Genomic DNA, 21,863 nt, shown 5'->3' with positions numbered 1-21,863 from the left:
CACTTTATTTTAAGAATGTGAAATATCAGAATAATAATAGAGTTATTTATTTCAACTTTTATTTCTTTCATCACATTCCCAGTGGGTCAGAAGTTTACATACACTCAGTTAGTATTTGGTTGCATTGTCTTTAAATTGTTTAACCTGGGTCAAATGTTTCGGGTAGCCTTCCACAAGCTTCCCACAATAAGTTGGGTGAATTTTGGCCCATTCCTCCTGACAGAGCTGGTGTAACTGAGTCAGGTTTGTAGGCCTCCTTGCTCGCACACACTTTTTCAGTTCTGCCCACACATTTTCTATGGGATTGAGATCAGGACTTTGTGATGGCCACTCCAATACCTTGACTTTGTTGTCCTTAAGTGATTTTGCCACAACTTTGGAAGTATGCTTGGGGTCATTGTCCATTTGGAAGACCCATTTGCGACCAAGCTTTAACTTCCTGACTGATGTCTTGAGATGTTGCTTCAATATATCCACATAATTTTACATCCTCATGATGCCATCTATTTTGTGAAGTGCACCAGTCCCTCCTGCAGCAAAGCACCCCCACAACATGATGCTGCCACCCCCGTGCTTCACGGTTGGGATGGTGTTCTTTGGCTTGCAAGCATCCCCCTTTATCCTCCATACATAACGATTGTCATTATGGCCAAACAATTCGATTTTTGTTTCATCAGACCAGAGGACATTTCTCCAAAAAGTACGATCTTTGTCCCCATGTGCAGTTGCAAACCGTAGTCTGGCTTTTTTATGGTGGTGTTGGAGCAGTGTCTTCTTCCTTGCTGAGCGGCCTTTCAGGTTATGTCGATTATAGGACTCGTTTTGCTGTGGATATAGATACTTTTGTATCTGTTTCCTCCAGCATCTTCACAAGGTCCTTTGCTGTTGTTCTGGGATTGATTTGCACTTTTCGCACCAAAGTACGTTCATCTCTAGACAGAACGCGTCTCCTTCCTGAGCAGTATGACGGCTGCGTGGTCCCATGGTGTTTATACTTGCATACTACTGTTTGTACAGATGAACGTGGTATCTTCAGGCATTTGGAAATTGCTCCCAAGGATGAACCAGACATGTGGAGGTCTACAATTCTTTTCTGAGGTCTTGGCTGATTTCTTTTGATTTTCCCATGATGTCAAGCAAAGAGCCACTGAGTTTGAAGATAGGCCTTGAAATACATCCACAGGGACACCTCCAATTGACTCAAATTATGTCAATTAGCCTATCAGAAGCTTCTAAAGCCTTTACATAATTTTCTGGAATATTCCAAGCTGTTTAAAGGCACAGTCAACTTAGTGTATGTAAACTTCTTACCCACTGGAATTGTGATACGGTGAATTATAAGTGAAATAATTTGTCTGTAAACAATTGTTGAAAAAATCACTTGTGTTATGCACAAAGTAGATGTCCTAACCGACTTGCCAAAACTATAGTTTTGTTAACAAGAAATTTGTGGAGTGGTTGAAAAACGAGTTTTAATGACACCAACCTAAGTGTATGTAAACTTCCGACTTCAACTGTATTTTATATAGTCTGTTATTGAATAATACACTTAAGATAGAAACAGAATTTATAGATATATTGGACCCTGCATTTTTTTTATTAATTCTTCATAGTAACAAGGGTAAATGGAGTTCAAAAGGAATTTGACCCCACTGCAAACTAGCCTCCTCTCTCTCTCTCTCTCTCTCTCTCTCTCGCCCTCTCTCTCTCGCCCTCTCTCACCCTCTCTCTCGCTCTCTCCCTCTCCCTCTCTCTCGCCCTCTCTCTCGCCCTCTCTCGCTCTCTCTCTCTCTCGCCCTCTCTCTCTCGCCCTCTCTCTCGCTCTCTCTCGCCCTCTCTCTCGCTCTCTCTCATGCCCTCTCTCTCGCTCTCTCTCTCTCTCTCTCTCGCCCTCTCTCTCGCCCTCTCTCTCGTTCCCTCTCTCGCTCCCTCTCTCTCGCCTTCATAGTAACAAGGGTAAATGGAGTTCAAAAGGAATTTGACCCCACTGCAAACTAGCCTCATCTCTCTCTCTCTCTCTCTCTCTCTCTCTCTCTCTCTCTCGCCCTCTCTCTCGCTCTCTCTCATGCCCTCTCTCTCGCGCTCTCTCTCTCTCTCTCTCGCCCTCTCTCTCGCCCTCTCTCTCGTTCCCTCTCTCGCTCCCTCTCTCTCGCCCTCGCTCTCTCGCTCTCTCTCTCGCCCTCTCTCTCTTGCCCTCTCTCTCTCTCGCCCTCTGGTAATTATTCAGAGCTTGGATGTCAATCTCTCGCAGAACTCAAAGTCCTTGACTGCGAGGGCGGGGTCTCTGGCCAGGGGGGCGGGGAGAACCAGGGAACAGTCGCTGTCAATGTACTTTCCTGTTATTCCCTCCATCTCCTCGGCGACAGCACAGTAGATGGTGCTCACTGCCCCTTCTTCAGAAGACTTTGTGGACAGAGATGGGAGGGGGTGAGAGCATAAACATTAACCACCTCTGCACAAAAGAGACAACAATGTGTAAGCACATTGAGTGCTAGTAAATATCTTTGTCGGGACTTTGTTTCTTTGAGTAATGCCAGGAAGGGGAGTGTCCCTTAACTTGGAGCTCAGAACTTTTACACAATTGCCATGTTTACTCAGAGACATCTGCTAAAGAGATTTTGTGAAACTGCTATAAATAAATAAGTGCACACACGCGCGCGCCCACACACACAGGTTTCAATAGCAAACATGTTGTAGCTGTTACAGTTGTTCTGCTGGCTTTATAACAAAGGCCAGCTCTTTCAATCTGGCTGGCCTTTAGACCTATAAATCACTCATTCATTCCAACCAATCAGCCGATTAGATACACTCAACATCATGTTCTATCCGGACAGCACTATAGTGGACAGAACCACAACCAATCAGCATTAATAGAAGGTGAGGTCATATCCCGAGTGGCGTAGCAGTCTAACACACTGCATCTCATGCTAGAGGCGTCACTACAGACCCTGGTTTGATTCCAGTGTCCCAAAATATCCAGCCAACCGCGCAGGCAAGCTCCAGCTAGCTGTTTTTTCAGGTTTATTGAGTGAACTTGTTTGTGAACTTGTTTGTTAACTCATTATATGCTGTAGTGTGCCACTGTTCTGTTGGGTCCCCACCGAAGCAAACCATCTTTCAGATCATGACAAATTATCAGAGACTCTTCTCTGTCCCAAAGACCCGCCTAAAAATGATGGACCAAGCATTCTGCTCCTTTAGGCCCCAACAAGCCTCCATCTCTGCATAGCCCATAACATCACTGCCTTGAAGTCTGGGCTAAAGACACATTTTTACCACCTGGCTTTTGCTTAAATGTGGCCTATTGTTGTGGTGTCCTTGGTTGGTCTCCACTCTAATTGAGTTTAATTGAATCTCATCAGCACATGCACACACACGTTCACCTTTGGTTTCCTTGAAGTGAGACATAACACATCCTGTTCGCACACACTAACCAACCAGGATGAGAACAAATCTTTATCTGTTTGGCTAGGATTCAATCCGATCACACTCGTAGACATTGCAGCTTTTAAAGGCAATGTTACTGAGTTTGTGTAGATTACATTCAAGTTAAATGTTTCTGATTCAAGGTAAACGCTGAATTGGAAATTACCTTAATGTCAAGTGTGCTATAGCGCGGTTCCAGATTGAATCCAGGCACTTGTCTCACACATTCTTCCTAGCTACAGACCTTTCCAGAAACCCACTTTCCCTCTCTTTCAGTTCAGACAAACAGAAAATATTCATTACACTTTATTTTACAGTTCATTATGTACTTGTTATTTATTTAGCAGTTACAGTTTAAAATGGTTATTATATAAGGGATTAACAACGAGGGGCATTGAGTTTTATGGAAATAATGCACAATGCGGGTGTGCCATGCCGTGCAGCGGAGTGGCATTAACCTTCTGCGGAGATGCATGATTTTGCTAACACTCAAACACTAACACTCACATTTGCCAGTAGAAATTTTAGTTGAAATCTTTAAAGTAAGGGCTCTAATTCAATGCGTATTGCAGATATTCAGCGTTGCAACGTGATTGAAATTTAAAGGCAATGATCCCAAATCCCGCGTTAGCGGAGACTGCATTCACGGTAAATGCTGCATATGTTGGCTCAATATGAAATTACCTTTAAATGTCTACCGCACAATCTGTGACGCTTCAGTGATACAGATTGAATAGAGCCCCAAGAACCAGAAAGTTAGCCTGGTCACAGATGTTTGTGCTGTCTTATTATGACCATAGAAGTTGGCAAGACAACACAAACAGATCTGGGAACAGGGTCACCATAAATGTTCCACTGTTAACTTCTTATATGAAACAGGACTGTAAAATGGCGTTAAAAGCATTTTTTTCCCTTCTAATTTTCTCCAGAGTGTTATGATACAAAGTATTCACCTTAAAGAAAAAGATTCCAATCAGGTTGAATAGGAACCGAACCAGGAAGTTATAGTGTCTCATCACTTCTGTCATCACCACCCCAGGGTGGAGGGAGTTGGCTGTCACCCCTGTGAGACACACACACACACACACACACACACACACACACACACACACACACACACACACACACACACACACACACACACACACACACACACACACACACACACACACACACACACACACTATAACACATTATAAACCCCACTAAAGCCCTTACCCCTATCCCTCCATTACCCTGCGTTGCTATCCCTGAGTCTGATTTCATGGGAAGTTTGACTCACACAGGGAAACTCAATCTCCAGCTGCACAGAAGATGTTTGTTGCCTAACTTTCGATATATCACCACGTTCCCCGTTAGACCCCTCAGGAATGATGCTCATTGTATAATGTTACTTATGCATTTATACAGTTGTTTTAGCAGCAGTGAAAGAGCTTATGGCTATACAATGTGTTCTAAATAAGGACTGTAGCACTTTTCCAAACATTACCAATATGCACGCCGGTCATAGGGCCAAATCAGTATCAGATGTGCTATGAATGACATTCTGGGGGCCAGGATAGAGCAATTGTCTACAAGCTAAATGGAACCAGGGCCCTTATTCCAAAACCATTTCAGAGTAGGCTTGTTGATATAGGATCAGGTACTCCCTGTCCATGTAATCTTATTCATTATGATCTAATGCCATAACTGATCCTAGATCAGCACTCCTACTCTGAGACGCTTTATGAAAACTTGCTGAGGCATTCCTACCCACCTGTGCCTTGTAGCCTTCGTGCCAGCTCATTAGTGCAGATGATGTTGTGCAGCTTGGTGTGGTTGTACACGCTGTCCATGGTGTAGGCCAGGTTCTCGCCCTTGAAGTGTGAAAAGTTGACCACACCCCTCCAGTGGTTCACAGATGACACGTTGACGATGCGCGCTGGCGCCGATCGCTTTAGCAGGTCTGGACAGAGGTAAGGAGAGAGGGGAGGGACACGGGGGAGAGGATAGAGAGAGAGAGGGGTAGGGAGAGGGGAAGTGAGGAAGGGATGGGAGGGAGCAAGGGAAAGAAAGGAGCAGGGGAGAGAGGTGGGAGGGGAAGTACATACAGTAATACAATGTAAGGTGTGGAATGTAACATGAAAAAACATTCCTTACCGGGCCACGACACTTTAATGGGTGACTCTCCAGGAAAAAAATATAAACGCAACATGTAAGGTGTTGGTCCCATGTTTCTTGAGCTGAAATGAAAGATCCCAGAAATGTTCCATACCCACAAAAACGTATTTCTCTCACATTTTGTGCACAAATTTGTTTACATCCCTGTTAGTGAGCATTTTTCCTTTTCCAAGATTATCCATCCACCTGACATGTGTGGCATATCAAGAAGCTGATTAAACAGTACGATCATTACACAGGTGCATGTTGTCCTGGGGACAATAAAATGGCACTCTAAAATGTGCAGTTTTGTCACACAACACAATGCCACAGATGTCTCAAGTTTTGAGGGAGTGTGCAATTGGCATGCTGACTACAGGAACGTCCACCAGAGCTGTTGCCAGATAATTTTATGTTAATTTCTCTACCAATGTTGTTTTAGAGAATTTGGCAGTACTTTCAACCGGCCTTACAACCACAGACCACTTGTAACCACGCCAGCCCAGGATCTCCACATCTGGCTTCTTCACCAGCGGGATCGTCTGAGACCAGCCACCAGGACAGCTGATGAAACTGAGTAGTATTTCTATCTATAATAAAACTCTTTTGTCAGGAAAAACTCATTCTGATTGGCTTCAGCCTTGCTCCCAAGTGGGCCTGGCTCCCATTCATGTGAAATCCATAGATTAGGGCCTAATGAGTTTATTTCAATTGACTGATTTCCTTATATGAACTGTAACTCAGTAAAATCGTTGCAATTGTTGCATGTCGCGTTTATATTTTTGTTCAGTACATAAAGTATGTTTTTGAAGTAAGAATTGCCTTTTGTTCAAGCTGGGCTGAATCACTTCTTTCAATTGGGATATTCTTATCCAGAAGATATGTGTTGTCTTACCCAGAAGATATGTGTTGTCTTACCCAGAAGATACGTGTTGTCTTACCCAGAAGATACGCGGTGTCTTACCCAGAAGATACGCGGTGTCTTACCCAGAAGATACGCGGTGTCTTACCCAGAAGATACGTGGTGTCTTACCCAGAAGATATGTGGTGTCTTACCCAGAAGCAGGTTGGTGAGGAGGAAAGGACCCACATGATTGGTAGCGAAGGACACCTCTAGACCATCTGAGGTGATATCTCCAGGCAGGCCTGTGTACAGACACAATATAACCAAACCTAGATGATAAGGCACACACACACACACACAGATACAGAGACACACACCACAAATGATGTGCATGTTGCAAACCGTAGCCCAAATAGACATAGCGTCAAGGACAAACATTCACAATAGTAATAGGTTTAATACTTTACCCCAGGATACGCATTATGGACAGTAACTATAGAACCAAGGTAGCTTAATTCATGTCAGGAGAATTTTGCGAAACAAGGTTGCTATATTCACGTCAGGGGAAGTGTCAGCCTACTTGCAATGTACTTCCTTGTTACTGTGTTTCCATTTTCGTGTGTTGCACTTGCATTCAGTAGGCATAAAGGCATAAATGTATGAAACCGTGTATTCTTATTTTTAATGTATGTAGTTCTGTCCTTGGGATGTACTTGTCTATTCATGGTCTGTATTATGTCATGTTTTGTGTGGACCCCAGGAAGAGTAGCTGCTGCTTTAGCAGTAACTAATAGGGATCCTAATATAATGCTGAATAGGTAATGAATAGGAATTTGTTTAAGTAAGAAACTGACAAGTGAACAAGACAACATGATGATTGCTATGATCTGGACAATTATTTTTTAACGCTTCCCAGCCAATAGGCTATAAAGGCCTGAGTGGGTGGAAATAATTTAAATGGCCCATATGGGAAAAAAGACTGGGAGAGATCAAATGTCAAACTGCCTAAGACGCTGAAATTGTAAGCACTTAGTACTTTTATTTCCATTGGTCTCTCTCTCCTGGGAAATATTATATTATCACATGTCGATTATCCTTTTAGTACAATTGATAATGTTAATGAATTGGTTGAATGAATGTTGAAGAAACATGGGCAATTACAGAGTTTATAAAAGAGAGAGACAAACAAGCCCGCTATGTGTGCGAAGCCCACAATTATGCACCTTTCAATAATTATTTCCAGCTCTTTGTTGGAAAATTATATGGAAAATAATTCATTAACTGAATCACAAGGTGGGAATGTACAAGAAATGTAGCTAGGCCAACTGAACATGTAGCCCTTAAACTGAAAAATCAAGTGAATAAATTGCACTCGCTTTGGCTCTACTGGTGCCCAGATCAGAATGGATGTTGCATTTATGTTAATAAAGTCACCATACTACCCTGTTCATCTGCCTGCTCAGTCCCCCGGTGGTTTTAAAGGTGTGCGCACCACATGTGGTTGCATGCAGTTCAATGGAACTGTAGGCTACTCCAGTGGTTATAGGCCTGCATGAATTTCTCTTTTTAATATACTATAATGATGCCTAATGCCTAAATAATCGAATTAATTTTATTCTTAATTAACACAGTGATGGCAAGTGCTTTTTATGTTGTTTTCCTCTTGCTATTGACCCTGAGAGGGATAACCTATTCCCTTCTTTTGGCTTAAAGAAAACAAGAGGTACACGTATACCGATCATGCTGGCCAGGACAACATTTTTTTACAAAAAAAGGATGATTACATCCACAAATAACAAACTGTAGCAACCCTGTGTTAGAAAAATGGATATGGACTTAACCACTTCAGCATAGTTTTGTAGCACAGTCGATGCCATAGACCTACATGGTAATTATGACGACTTCCGGAGGACGACCTCCAACCAATCAAAGCTTTTTCAGTATGTACTGACATGTTGTCCATTCAATCATAGGATTAGGATCAGAGAATGAACCTAGTGTGTTGTATTGGGGTTATGCCGCAAAGCATTATGGGGGGGGGGGGGGGTTCTAAACTCAGCAAAAAAAAGAAACGTCCCTTTTTCAGGACCCTGTCTTTCAAAGATAATTCAGAAAAATCCAAATAACTTCACAGATCTTCATTGCAAAGGGTTTAAACACTCTTTCCTATGCTTGTTCAATGAACCCTAAACAATTAATTAACATGCACCTGTGGAAGGGTCGTTAAGACACTAACAGCTTACAGACGGTAGGCAATTATGAAAGTTATGAAAACTTTGGACACTAAAGAGGCCTTTCTACTGACTCTGAAAAACACCAAAAGAAAGATTCACAGGGTCCCTGCTCATCTGCGTGAACGTGCCTTAGGCATGCTGCAAGGAGGCATGAGGACTGCAGATGTGGCCAGGGCAATAAATTGCATGTCCATACTGTGGGACGCCTAAGACAGCGCTACAGGGCGACAGGACGGACAGTTGATCATCCTCACAGTGGCAGACCACGTGTAACAACACCTGCACAGGATCGGTACATTCGAACATCACAAAACTGTTTTCTGCCCCTCCCAAAAGATAGAATTTGTAGATAATTGGCCCTCTTTCTGGGACTCACCCACAAACAGGACCAAGCCTGGCCTGTTGAGGAGTGACGGACTCCATCCTAGCTGGAGGGGTGCTCTCATCTTATCTACGAACATAGACAGGGCTCTAACTCCTCTAGCTCCACAATGAAATAGGGTGCAGGCCAGGCAGCAGGCTGTTAGCCAGCCTGCCAGCTTAGTGGAGTCTGCCACTAGCACAGTCAGTGTAGTCAGCTCAGCTTTCCCCATTGAGACCGTGTCTGTGCCTCGATCTAGGTTGGGCAAAATTAAAAATGGCGGTGTTCGCTTTAGCAATCTCACTAGTATAAAGACCTCCTCCATTCCTGCCATTATTGAAAGAGATTGTGATACCTCACATCTCAAAATTGGGTTACTTAATGTTAGATCCCTCACTTCCAAGGCAGTTATAGTCAATGAACTAATCACTGATAATAATCTTGATGTGATTGGCCTGACTGAAACATGGCTTAAGCCTGATGAATTTACTGTGTTAAATGAGGCCTCACCCCCAGGTTACATTAGTGACCATACCCCCCGTGCATCCGGCAAAGGCGGAGGTGTTGCTAACATTTACGATAGCAAATTTCAATTTACAAAAAAAAAACAACAATGACGTTTTCGTCTTTTGAGCTTCTAGTCATGAAATCTATGCAGCCTACTCACTCACTTTTTATAGCTACTGTTTATAGGCCTCCTGGGCCATATGCAGTGTTCCTCACTGAGTTCCCTGAATTCCTATCGGATCTTGTAGTCATAGCAGATAATATTCTAATTTTTGGTGACTTTAACATTCACATGGAAAAGTCCACAGACCCACTCCAAAAGGCTTTCGGAGCCATCATCGACTCAGTGGGTTTTGTCCAACATGTCTCTGGACCTACTCACTGCCACAGTCATACTCTGGACCTAGTTTTGTCCCATGGAATAAATGTTGTGGATCTAAATGTTTTTCCTCATAATCCTGGACTATCGGACCACCATTTTATTACGTTTGCAATTGCAACAAATAATCTGCTCAGACCCCAACCAAGGAGCATTAAAAGTCGTGCTATAAATTCTCAGACAACCCAAAGATTCCTTGATGCCCTTCCAGACTGCCTCTGCCTACCCAAGGACGTCAGAGGACAAAAATCAGTTAACCACCTAACCGAGGAACTCAATTTAACCTTGCGCAATACCCTAGATGCAGTTGCACCCCTAAAAACTAAAAACATCTGTCATAAGAAACTAGCTCCCTGGTATACAGAAAATACACGAGCTCTGAAGCAAGCTTCCAGAAAATTGGAACGGAAATGGCGCCACACCAAACTGGAAGTCTTCCGACTAGCTTGGAAAGACAGTACCGTGCAGTATCGAAGAGCCCTTACTGCTGCTCGATCATCCTATTTTTCCAACTTAATTGAGGAAAATAAGAACAATCCGAAATTTCTTTTTGATACTGTCGCAAAGCTAACTAAAAAGCAGCCTTCGCAAATGGAGGATGGCTTTCACTTCAGCAGTAATAAATTTATGAACTTCTTTGAGGAAAAGATCATGATCATTAGAAAGCAAATTACAGACTCCTCTTTAAATCTGGGTATTCCTCCAAAGCTCCATTGTCCTGAGTCTGCACAACTCTGCCAGGACCTAGGATCAAGGGAGATACTAAAGTGTTTTAGTACTATATCTCTTGACGCAATGATGAAAATAATCATGGCCTCCAAACCCTCAAGCTGCATACTGGACCCTATTCCAACTAAACTACTGAAAGAGCTGCTTCCTGTGCTTGGCCCTCCTATGTTGAACATAATAAACGGCTCTCTATCCACCGGATGTGTACCAAGCTCACTAAAAGTGGCAGTAATAAAGCCTCTCTTGAAAAAGCCGAATCTTGATCCAGAAATTATAAAAAACTATCGGCCTATATCGAATCTTCCATTCCTCTCCAAAATTTTAGAAAAAGCTGTTGCACAGCAACTGACTGCCTTCCTGAAGACAAACAATGTATACGAAACGCTTCAGTCTGGTTTTAGACCCCATCATAGCACTGAGACTGCACTTGTGAAGGTGGTAAATGACCTTTTAATGACGTCAGACCGAGGCTCTGCATCTGTCCTCGTGCTCCTAGATCTTAGTGCCGCTTTTGATACCATCGATCACCACATTCTTTTGGAGAGATTGGAAACCCAAATTGGTCTACATGGACAAGTTCTGGCCTGGTTTAGATCTTATCTGTCGGAAAGATATCAGTTTGTCTCTGTGAATGGTTTGTCCTCTGACAAATCAATTGTAAATTTCGGTGTTCCTCAAGGTTCCGTTTTAGGACCACTATTGTTTTCACTATATATTTTACCTCTTGGGGATGTCATTCGAAAACATAATGTTAAATTTCACTGCCATGCAGACGACACACAGCTGTACATTTCAATGAACATGGTGAAGCCCCAAAATTGCCCTCGCTAGAAGCCTGTGTTTCAGACATAAAGAAGTGGATGGCTGCAAACTTTCTACTTTTAAACTCGGACAAAACAGAGATGCTTGTTCTAGGTCCCAAGAAACAAAGAGATCTTCTGTTGAATCTGACAATTAATCTGGATGGTTGTACAGTCGTCTCAAATAAAACTGTGAAGGACCTCGGCGTTACTCTGGACCCTGATCTCTCTTTTGAAGAACATATCAAGACTGTTTCAAGGACAGCTTTTTTCCATCTACGTAACATTGCAAAAATCAGAAATTTTCTGTCCAAAAATGACGCAGAAAAATTAATCCATGCTTTTGTTACTTCTAGGCTGGACTACTGCAATGCTCTACTTTCCGGCTACCCGGATAAAGCACTAAATAAACTTCAGTTAGTGCTAAATACGGCTGCTAGAATCCTGACTAGAACCAAAAAATTTGATCATATTACTCCAGTGTTAGCCTCCCTACACTGGCTTCCTGTTAAGGCAAGGGCTGATTTCAAGGTTTTACTGCTAACCTACAAAGCATTACATGGGCTTGCTCCTACCTATCTTTCCGATTTGGTCCTGCCGTACATACCTACACGTACGCTACGGTCACAAGACGCAGGCCTCCTAATTGTCCCTAGAATTTCTAAGCAAACGGCTGGAGGTAGGGCTTTCTCCTATAGAGCTCCATTTTTATGGAATGGTCTGCCTACCAATGTGAGAGACGCAGACTCAGTCTCAACCTTTAAGTCTTTACTGAAGACTTATCTCTTCAGTAGGTCCTATGATTAAGTATAGTCTGGCCCAGGGGTGTGAAGGTGAACGGAAAGGCTGGAGCAACGAACCGCCCTTGCTGTCTCTGCCTTGCCGGTTCCCCTCTTTCCACTGGGATTCTCTGCCTCTAACCCTTTTACAGAGGCTGAGTCACTGGCCTACTGGTGTTCTTCCATGCCGTCCATGGGAGGGGTGCGTCACTTGAGTGGGTTGAGTCACTGACGTGGTCTTCCTGTCTGGGTTGGCGCCCCCCCCTTGGGTTGTGCCATGGCGGAGATCGTTGTGGGCTATACTCGGCCTTGTCTTAGGACGGTAAGTTGGTGGTTGGAGACATCCCTCTAGTGGTGTGGGGGCTGTGCTTTGGCAAAGTGGGTGGGGTTATATCCTGCCTGTTTGGCCCTGTCCGGGGTATCATCGGATGGGGCCACAGTGTCTTCTGATCCCTCCTGTCTCAGCCTCCAGTATTTATGCTGCAGTAGTTTATGTGTCGGGGGGCTAGGGTCAGTCTGTTACATCTGGAGTATTTCTCTTGTCTTATCCGGTGTCCTGTGTGTATTTAAATATGCTCTCTCTAATTCTCTCTTTCTCTCTTTCTGTCTTTCTCTCGGAGGACCTGAGCCCTAGGACCATGCCTCAGGACTACCTGGTATGATGACTCCTTGCTGTCCCCAGTCCACCTGGCCGTGCTGCTGCTCCAGTTTCAACTGTTCTGCCTGCGGCTATGGAACCCTGACCTGTTCACCGGACGTGCTTGTTGCACCCTCGACAACTACTATGATTATTATTATTTGACCATGCTGGTCATTTATGAACATTTTAACATTTTAACATTTTGACCATGTTCTGTTATAATATCCATCCTGCACAGCCAGAAGAGGACTGGCCACCCCTCATAGCCTGGTTCCTCTCTAGGTTTCTTCCTAGGTTTTTGGCCTTTCTAGGGAGTTTTTCCTAGGGAGTTTTTCCTAGCCACCGTGCTTCTTTCACATGCTTTGCTTGCTGTTTGGGGTTTTAGGCTGGGTTTCTGTACAGCACTTTGAGAATATCAGCTGATGTACGAAGGGCTATATAAAAATAAATTTGATTTGATTTGATTTGAACAACTGCCTGAGTTACAACAGGAATGCACAATCCTTCCATCAGTGCGATGACTGTCATCCTGACATGACCCTCCAGCATGACATTGCCACCAGCCATACTGCTTGTTCTGTGCATGATTTCCTGCAAGACAGGAATGTCAGTGTTCTGCCATGGCCAGCGAAGAGCCCGGATCTCAATCCCATTGAGCACGTCTGGGACCTGTTGGATCGGAGGGTGAGGGCTAGAGCCATTACCCCCAGAAATGTCCGGGAACTTGCAGGTGCCTTGGTGGAAGAGTGGGGAAACATCTCACAGCAAGAACTGGCTAATCTGGTGCAGTCCATGAGGAGGAGATGCACTGCAGTACTTAATGCAGCTGGTGGCCACACCAGATACTGACTGTTACTTAAAAAAATACAATTGTTCAGGGACACATTATTCCATTTCTGTTAGTCACATGTCTGTGAAACTTGTTCAGTTTATGTTTCAGTTGATGAATGTTGTTATGATCATACAAATACTTACACATGTTAAGTTTGCTGAAAATAAAGGCAGTTGACAGTGAGAGGACGCTTCTTTTTTTGCTGAGTTCATGTGTTGAGAAGCTTGATGAGTTTGTGACATTATTGGATAGAGATTGAAAAGTGGTAGTTGAGCATTTATTGGATATTATTCAATTGAAATTAGTTTCTTCAAATTACAAGAGACGGAGGAGGTAGATTCTAAATAGTTTTCTTGGTTTTAGAACTCTATTTTGTGTCTAGTTAGTGCAATTTATTTTAATTTGCCTTGCTAACTTCAGTAGCAAGTAGCAGTAGCTAGCTAGCTACCAACTCCAGTGTGCAATTTTCACCAGCCACGCTACAGCAAATTTTGTTGACTTTCTGTTGAAGAACCACTTTCATTCTCTGGGGTACACGGAAAAGATGCGAATTAAAACCAAGGGTCAACCTCTGCCTGAGATCAGTTTTATGAAGAAGGATGAAAAAGGGTAAGTGCATTCAATACCAACTGGAATCAAAAGTATAGCTGGTTAACAGGGAGCCTTTCATCAAGCCGCCTGTACTGCTGGCCTTGTCTGTATTTTGGAAAGTCTGAGCCTTGGGCGAAAGAGGGGTACAGTGACCTGAAGAACATCGATCGTTCAGCTAAACGGCAAAACAAAAGCAGGGAGCATATAAATGCCCACATCAGATTCAAGCTTCTGGGAAAAAGCTGCATCTATCATGACGAAGGTCTACATATTCAAACTGCGCGACACAATGAGAAAGTAAGAAGAAACAGAGATGTTCTCAGGCAGCTTATCAACACCACTGCATTTTCGGACATGCAATAATTGGCTTTTAGAGGACAAGACAAGAGGGAAAGTTCCGCTAACAAGTGAAACTACAAGAAGCTTGCAGTGATAATTGTACATTACTTGCTGAACATATGGAACTTTCTACTGTCTTCTCTGGGATGTCAAAATCAATTCAGAAAGATTTGATAGCTTCCATTGCACCATCCATTAAAAGTTAGATTAAAGAGAGGTTGACGGAGTGCATTTGTTCGCTCGCGCTCAAGTAGGCTTTCCACTTTTCTCCGGTATTTATTTAGCAAAGATGATAATACAATCACTCTGGACAGACACAAGCAGAAACTCATTCTATAAATGTTACAGCAGCCTGGGCTACACCTAAACATTAGAGATCTGACATGCTGTATGGAATGAAAACGAGACTATTTTTCAGTCTGATCAACTGTAGGCTACTATTAATAGCAGCTGCATACAGCCTATGTGTAACCGATGTGAAATGGCTAGTTAGTTAGCGGTGGTGCGCACTAATAGCATTTCAATCGGGTGACGTCACTCGCTCTGAGACCTGAAGTAGTTGTTCCCCTTGCTCTGTAAGGGCCGTGGCTTTTGTGGCGCGATGGGTAACGATACTTCGTGGGTGTCAGTTGTTGATGTGTGCAGAGGGTCCCTGGTTCAAGCCCAGGTTGGGGCGAGGAGAGGGACAGAAGTTAAACTGTTACATATGCACCCTGTTCATCTGGTCAGGGTAACTAATTATTAACTGGAATGAATCAGTCAACATAATAGTGATGATGCAAACATGCATAAAGCAAGCTCAGTCCTGTGAGTTCTATTGTCTATCAGTTGTTGTCTCTGTGTCTGGGTAGAGGAATCCCCTCTCCTAATCCAGTCTAAGTATAAGGTTGCTGGAGGTTTTTTTTCAGTTTCATGTGACCTGATTATAAAACCTTTTTACAACTGATTAATCACTGACATACCGTATAGGGTCCAGAGTTTTCCTGGTTAGGTTAACAGATAAGGAAAAACTCTGGGCCCCAGGGGTAAAAATGACCCCCCCACTCTGGGACCTATAGTGCCACCAGTCTGCTTGCAGTTGTCAGTTATCATCAGTTATGGGGATGATCAGGGCTTAATTCAGGAACGTTTGTTGGGCTACTTTGATGTGTCAAGTGGGCGAGATGCGCAGTCTGTTTAACGTCATGGAGAAACTTGTTGTTCGAACCTACGATTGGATTGAGGTCTGGGCTTTGACTAGGCTGTGCTTTGACTAGGCCAATGTTTCCCTTTAAACCACTCGAGTGTTGCTTTATCAGTATGCTTAGGGTCATTGTCCTGGTGGAAGGTGAACCTACGTCCCAGCCTCAAGAATTTCCCTGTATTTAGCGCCATCCATCATTCCTTCAATTCTGACCAGTTTCCCAGTCCTTGCCGATGAAAACATGATTCTGCCACCACCATGGTATTCTCGGGGTGATGAGAAGTGTTGGGTTTGCGCCAGACATAGCATTTTCCTTGATGGCCAAAAAGCTCAATTTTAGTCTCATCTAACCAGAGTACCTTCTTCCATATGTTTGGGGAGTCTCCCACATGCCTTTTGGCGAACACCAAACATGTTTGCTTATTTTATTCTTAAGCAATGGCTTTTTTCTGGCCACTCTTCTGTAAAGCCCAACTCTGTGGAGTGTACACCTTAAAGTGGTCCTTTGGACAGATACTCCAATCTCCGCTGTGGAGCTTTGCAGCTCCTTCAGGGTTATCTTTGGTCTCTTTGTTGCCTCTCTGATTAATGCCCTCCTTGCGTGGTCCGTGAGTTTTGGTGGGCGGCCCTCTCTTGGCAGGTTTGTTGTGGTGCCATATTCTTTACATTTTTTAATAATGGATTTAATGGTGCTACGTGGGATGTTCAAAGTTTCTGCTATTTTTTTTATAACCCAACCCTGATCTGTACTTCTCCACAACTTTGTCCCTGACCTATTTGGAGAGCTCCTTGGTCTTCATGGTGCCACTTGCTTGGTGGTGCCCCTTGCTTAGTGGTGTTGCAGACTCTGGGGCCTTTCAGAACAGGTGCATATCTACTGAGATCATGTGACAGATCATGTGACACTTAGATTGCACACAGGTGGACTTTATTTAACTAATTAATTGACTTCTGAAGGTAATTGGTGGCACCAGATCTTATTTAGGGGCTTCATAACAAAGGGGGTGAATACACATGCACGCACCACTTTTCCGTTTTTAATTGTTTGTAATTTTTTAAAACAAGTTATTTTTTTCATTTCATTTCACCAATTTGGACTATTTTGTGTATGTCCAGTACATGAAATCCAAATAAAAATCAATTTAAATTACAGGTTATAATGAAACAGAATAGGAAAAATGCCAAGGGGGTGAATACTTTTTCAAGGCACTGTATCTGTTGGGAAATGTAAATATTGGCGATCAATTGGAGAGCCACATACCCATCCTAAATAACAAACTTGTCACATCCTAGCCAGTAAAGGGGTTATTTGTTCTTATAGTTTGGTCAGGACGTGGCAGGGGGTATTTGTTTTATGTGGTTCAGGGTGTGTTTGTGTATGTGTTCATGTAGAGGGGGTATTTGGTTATATGGTTCGGGGTGGTTGTGTATGTAGAGGGGTATTTGATTTATTAGTCCAGGGGTTTGGTTATTGTTCTATGTTAGTTTATTTCTATGTACAGTCTAGTCGTTTGTTTTCTATGTTTAGCTAATTGGTGTTGGGGCCTTCAGTTGGAGGCAGCTGTCTATCATTGCCTCTGATTGAAGGTCCTATAAATAGGTATGTGTTTGTCATGGGATTTTGTGGGAGATTGTTTTTGCACTGCTGTGTATAGCCTGCAAGATTGTTTTGCTGTCGGCCGTTTATTGTTTTTTTCGTGATTGTTTGGATTAAATAAAAATGAGCATTCACGTACCCGCTGCGTATTGGTCCGATACTGATTTCTCCTCATCAGAAGACGAAGCTTATGACAAAACTGGAGGGCTGAACTATCTAGCTACATACTATTTTGTATATTATTTTGTATATTATAAAATTAAACAAGAACCGGAAGTGTTTGACAAAATTTGGAAACCATATGTTGATCACCTTGGGGAATGTGTTTTGTTTGTGGGGTGCTGTAAAAAAAACAATAGAAAACATTTCCCCCCCCAAAATATAGTAATTTGTCAGCCAAATATTGTAATTGGGTGGCATGGCATGTTAGTAAGGTTTTTATCAAACAAGCAATGCTGTTCCTCTTGTGGACATAGTCATTGGATACAGATGCGAAACCAGACCCGTGCTTTGGTTCATTGAACAACGCTTGCGTGACAAGTAACCTTGCCTAAGACCTGGGCCCAGTTTTTCAAAGGTTATCTATGTGGATTTTGCCTATTGGATAGGATTAAATGCACAGAGTTAGAATGAATAGAACGGGTTTCCCCATTCAAGTCAATGATACACCCATTCTATTTTTCAAATTGTTCTATGCGTTTAATCCTGTCCAATTGCCAAAATCTGACCAGATAACGTTTGAAAAACTGGGCCCTGAAGACTTACATTAACTCCCGTCATGCCCGGGCTTTAGCTCTATGAGCTACCACAGCCTGATGGCGACTAGAAGCCCCGGGTCACACTAGTATTATGGCTGTTGACGTCCACCCCGGTTGACTGTCTCATAGCCTGGAATCCACATAACCTGGAATCTTCCCTGGATATCGCTCTGTTTCATTATTGTTCCGCTTCAGGTGAATAGTGAAAATATTGCGATATTTAGTGTGGATTCCAGGATGACTCTGGACGTGGTGCCCAGCTGAAGGGCTTGGTTTGTTGACCAGGATGTGGAGCTGTTTCACTATTGTCTATTGTTTTAAGTGAAACAGTAGTGAGGGATATTCAGTGTGGATTCCAGCCTAACTGTCTTTGAATCTTGACCTGAAGCTACCCACCTGAAGCCCCAGCGTTGTTGACCAGGATGTGGAGCTCCTTCTCCTCTCGCAGGACGCCCTCTACAAACGCCCTCACCGACGCCAGGGACGAGGTGTCCACCAGGCGCAGGTGCACGTTGGCATTCCCGCTCCTCTTCCGGATCTCCTGCAGGGCGGCGCTACCGCGCGCCTCGCTCCGGCACGCCATGATAACACGAGCCCCACGCCGGGCAAAGTCTAGGGCAATGAACTTCCCTATCCCTGAGGGAGTGGGAGAGAGGAGAAGGGTCTGTCTGTCTGTCTGTCTGTCTGTCACTCTGTCACTCTGTCTATCTGTATGAATGTCACTCTGTCTGCTTGTCTGTCTGAAATGTTTTGAGTGTGTCTATGTGTGTATGTCTATGTGCAAAGTTCATGGACATGGCAGTCAAAAAGAATTGTGTCAAACAGTAAATGGTCTACATCTAGTTACCCCTATATCCAGTTCAGTAGACTGAAGATCCATGAGAAATACTCTTTTCATGCCACTTTGATTGCGCTATGACCAGAAGTGACTTATTCATAGCAGGTTAGGAGAATTAGGTTAAGGTTATGAAAAGGGTTAGGGTTAGCAAAAATGCTCTCCTAACCTGCTACTTCCGGTCATAGCTGTATCGAAGTGGAGTGAAAAGAGTGTGTCCCCAAGTTCCACAGGGTCAAGGTGTATTTGTTTGAGGTTTAGCATTGATCAGGCCATAAGCTAGAGCTGTAAAACACAGGAGTTTCCTTAACATGAGCGTGTGCATGTCTTAGCTCTGGCTAACTGACATGCACTGCTGGAAGTCATATTGGTCCAATTGTTTATGTAGTTAGCATGAGTAGGAACCCTTTTACATTAAATAACTTTAGTTTTCCCAGAGAAAAGTCAAGCGGATGAGGGTTTCTCAGATAGAGAGAGAACCCTCCATTTACACACACTCTCTCTCTCTGGAATTTGTTTTCTTTCTTCACTTCTTTAAAGAGGGATTCCAAAAGCATATCATTAACTACATTCTGAAGTCTATTTGAGACACTTTGAGGGTGAGAGATTCAAGTGAGAGAAATGCACCATGATTGGAATAGAAAAGTTAAATTACTAAATTTGACACTTAAAGGGAATGCTTACTGGAAGTCATCATTGGATTTGTTTTGTTGGTATTACAGTGTGTATAAATTAAAAAAGATTTCCTCTTGACTGCTGTGTGGAAAAACTGTTTCAATTTGAGAAGTAAAAATTGTCAAGAGTAATTGCCAATTCTGACTTATAAAAAGTGTTGATTTTGTTGTATTTCCAGTTGGTTAACATGCTTGTCTGTGCAGCGTGCAAATGCTGGAGGGATATTCTTATTGAATCTAATTGGATAAACCATTCCAAGCAAAACAAGTCAAGCAAGAATTTAGCCCATGAAAAACCGTTACCTGTGTTAGCTCCAGTAACTATGGCGGTCTTGCCCTTCAGTTGCACAAGACAGGCTCGGGTGTCCCAGGACCCTCTCTGCTGTGACCGCAAGAGGAGTCCCAAAATCACAGTCGATACTGCCCATAACGGGTGAGAGAAGACATCAGTCCAAACCCAAGACATTTAAAAGTCCACTGAGCCCCAATGAAGAACTAAAATATTTCTGGCTACAACTTTGCTGTTGTCAGATACCTTCACCGACTTGAATTAGATTTACGACCCAAAGCTCCGTTCTGAGGGCTATTTGCTGGGCTAAGTCCAGCACTTGATCAAATTTCAAGGCTACAGGTTACATCATTTAAATCTCCCTACACCGCCAGGTCTTAATGTCTGAAGAGTATAGTTTCAAAATGTTTCAGTTGTTTAAAGTTATTTTCCCATTAGATGTTTTCCCCCACAGCCAATGTTAGGCTATATTAACACAATTTGAAATATATATGTTTATAGACCAAAGTACACTACATATACAAAAGTATGTGGACACCCCTTCAAATGAGTTGATTTGTCTATTTCCGGCACTCACAGAACGGGACTGCTGAGAGCTTATGCGCGTAGCGCGTAAAAATCGCCTGTCCTCGGTTGCAACACTCACTACCGAGTTCCAAACTGCCTCTGGAAGCAATATCAGCACAATAACTGTTCGTTGGGAGATTCATGAAATGGGTTTCCATGGCTGAGCAGCCGCACACAAGCCTAAGATCACCATGCGCAATGCCGAGCCTCGGCTGGAGTGGTGAAATCTGGCCGCCATTGGACTCTGGAGCAGTGGAAACGTGTTCTCTGGAGTGATGAATCACGCTTCACCATCTGGCAGTCCGACAGACGAATCTGGGTTTGGTGGATGCCAGGAGAACGCTACCTGCCTCAATGCATAGTGCCAACTCTGAAGTTTGGTGGAAGAGGAATAATGGTCTGGGGCTGTTTTTCATGGACGATTCTGTGCTTCCAACTTTGTGGCAACAGTTTGGGGAAGGCCCTTTCCTGTTTCAGCCTGACAATGCCCCCGTGCACAAATCGAGGTCCACACAGAAATGTTTTGTTGAGATCGGTGTAGAAGAACTTGACTGGCCTGCACAGAGCCCTGACCTCAACCCCATCAAACACCTTTGGGATGAATTGGAACGTCGACTGAGAGCCAGGCCTAATCAACATCAGTGCCCGACCTCACTAATGCTCTTGTGGCAGAATGGAAGCAAATCCCCGCAGCAAATGTTCCAACATCTAGTGGAAAGTCTTCCCAGAAGAGGGGAGGCTGTTATAGTAGCAAAGGAGGGACCAACTCCTTATTAATGCCCATGATTTTGGAATGAGATGTTTGACAAGCAGGTGTCTACATACTTTTGGTCATGCAGTGTATCTTCTATGACACCATGTAAAAGAATAAAATGCATTATTTCTTTCTCCGTCAGACAACATAAAGGCACTTCATTTTTACAGATGTATGATCTACATTTTATCAGTCTTTGGTTGCTGAGAATTTTCCTGCACGGCAGGAAATGCAAAGGTGTATTTTATTCAAGTTTTAAAAAGGCTTCTAAAGTTTGTAATTTCCATTTCAAATTTCAGACTTGATTTGCCCTAATGAAAAATGTATTAACCCCAACAACAAAAAATCCATTAATTATAATCCACATAATAATTCACATTTCCTGTTGCTGTAGGATCATTTTCCTGCTGTAGCAAACTGGCTGAAATTAAGATCATACATTTGTATATATTGTCCAACAAGTTTTTAAAGACCGATTGTTTAATTAATTCTAACATTAGATTATTCAAATAGCTAACATTAATACAAATCTCCCCCCAAAATTGCTTTGTTTTCTACTACTAGGGCTATAATTCTGGAGGTCTCACTTCGTTAGCATTTTGGCAT

General features: G+C 43.1%; 1 protein-coding gene across 1 annotated transcript; it reads right to left on the bottom strand.

Annotated features, from left to right (window-relative positions):
• Positions 1-1,566: 1,566 nt before the first annotated feature.
• On the bottom strand, positions 1,567-20,257 carry LOC106583428 (retinol dehydrogenase 12). The gene is made up of 6 exons (XM_014167579.2): positions 19,951-20,257; positions 18,535-18,774; positions 6,622-6,711; positions 5,183-5,371; positions 4,380-4,489; positions 1,567-2,403 (listed from the first exon to the last, which is right to left on the bottom strand). The coding sequence occupies exons 1-6, from the start codon at positions 20,111-20,113 to the stop codon at positions 2,224-2,226; spliced, it is 972 nt and encodes a 323-aa protein (XP_014023054.1). The 5' UTR covers positions 20,114-20,257; the 3' UTR covers positions 1,567-2,223.
• Between the last annotated feature and the right edge of the window lie 1,606 nt (positions 20,258-21,863).

The sequence above is a fragment of the Salmo salar genome, chromosome ssa22, assembly GCF_905237065.1.
Source record: "Salmo salar chromosome ssa22, Ssal_v3.1, whole genome shotgun sequence".
NCBI lineage: Eukaryota > Metazoa > Chordata > Actinopteri > Salmoniformes > Salmonidae > Salmo > Salmo salar.
This window is presented reverse-complemented; position numbering and strand designations above follow the sequence as displayed.